General features: G+C 53.9%; 1 protein-coding gene across 1 annotated transcript in view; it reads right to left on the bottom strand.

Moving 5' to 3' along the window:
* The window catches only part of SUN2 (Sad1 and UNC84 domain containing 2), a 26,064-nt gene extending 25,196 nt beyond the window's left edge, over nt 1-868 (bottom strand). The window contains exon 1 of the mRNA XM_019515182.1: nt 712-868. Within this exon, the coding sequence (XP_019370727.1) occupies nt 712-842 (131 nt within the window). The 5' untranslated portion in view covers nt 843-868. The remainder of the gene's footprint in view (nt 1-711) is intronic.
* Between the last annotated feature and the right edge of the window lie 6 nt (nt 869-874).

The following is an 874-nucleotide window of genomic DNA, read 5'->3' as shown; positions in this document are numbered from 1 at the left end:
CCCACCCACACATGCATGTATCCACTTCTGGCCAATCACCAGCTCTACCATGCCATCGCCCTGCCTACTACCCCCATCTTTACTTCCTGTTTTCTTCCTCTGTAGCTGCTGTGGTTTCCTGCAGGTGTCTGTGACTAGGAGAGGCTGATAAGCTGGGTGGGCTTCCTTTGAGATATATACACATGCTTCCCTGCCCCAGGAGGCCCTTGAGTACAGGTGTGAAGACTCCGGTCTTTGCACTACAGGTCTTAGTAACATGCAGAACTGGTCTTCGTGTTCTGGTGTGGATCATCACAGAGCTCCCCCCAGCAGTGTCAGGGCAATGGCCTGGGAATGGTGAAATGCATGCAATAGGCAGAAAGGCTGCACTCCCACTGAGGAGCAATGAGGACGGGGGGCACACCGGGTTACCCACTGGTGCCATGGGAGGGCTTTGCAAAGAAGAAAACAGACTCATGAAGCCATGAAGTTAGTAGGAGTTCCTCTATGCTACCAACAGATGTAGTGGCCCGGGCTGATAATATTGCCCTTCCCTGGCAAGGGCATGTGTGGAGGACTCAAGAAACAAACCCTCAGTGACTGCTAGCCAAGCTGCAAACTGGGAAGGAGTATTCCCATTAGGGCAAGCTCCTCCTCCACCTCCAAGCTAAGCTGCTGAGGAAATTACATGTGAGGTATATAGCTTCCCCCTCCCATCCTTCTCACACTCACCTGGTGGTAGTGTCCTTAAAGGGGACCTGCTGGCCACCCAAGAGTGAGGATGCACCACTGCTGCTGCCAGTACCATCCTCATCACCCTGGTCATAGCGGGTGGCCCTGAGGCGCCGGCTGCGTTGAGACATGATGGAGGAGGTACAATCACCCCTCACCAAAG

The sequence above is a fragment of the Gavialis gangeticus genome, unplaced genomic scaffold (assembly GCF_001723915.1).
Source record: "Gavialis gangeticus isolate Ggan-Ray unplaced genomic scaffold, GavGan_comp1, whole genome shotgun sequence".
NCBI lineage: Eukaryota > Metazoa > Chordata > Crocodylia > Gavialidae > Gavialis > Gavialis gangeticus.
Note: the sequence above shows the minus strand (reverse complement) of the source record. Positions and strands in the feature narration are given on the sequence as shown.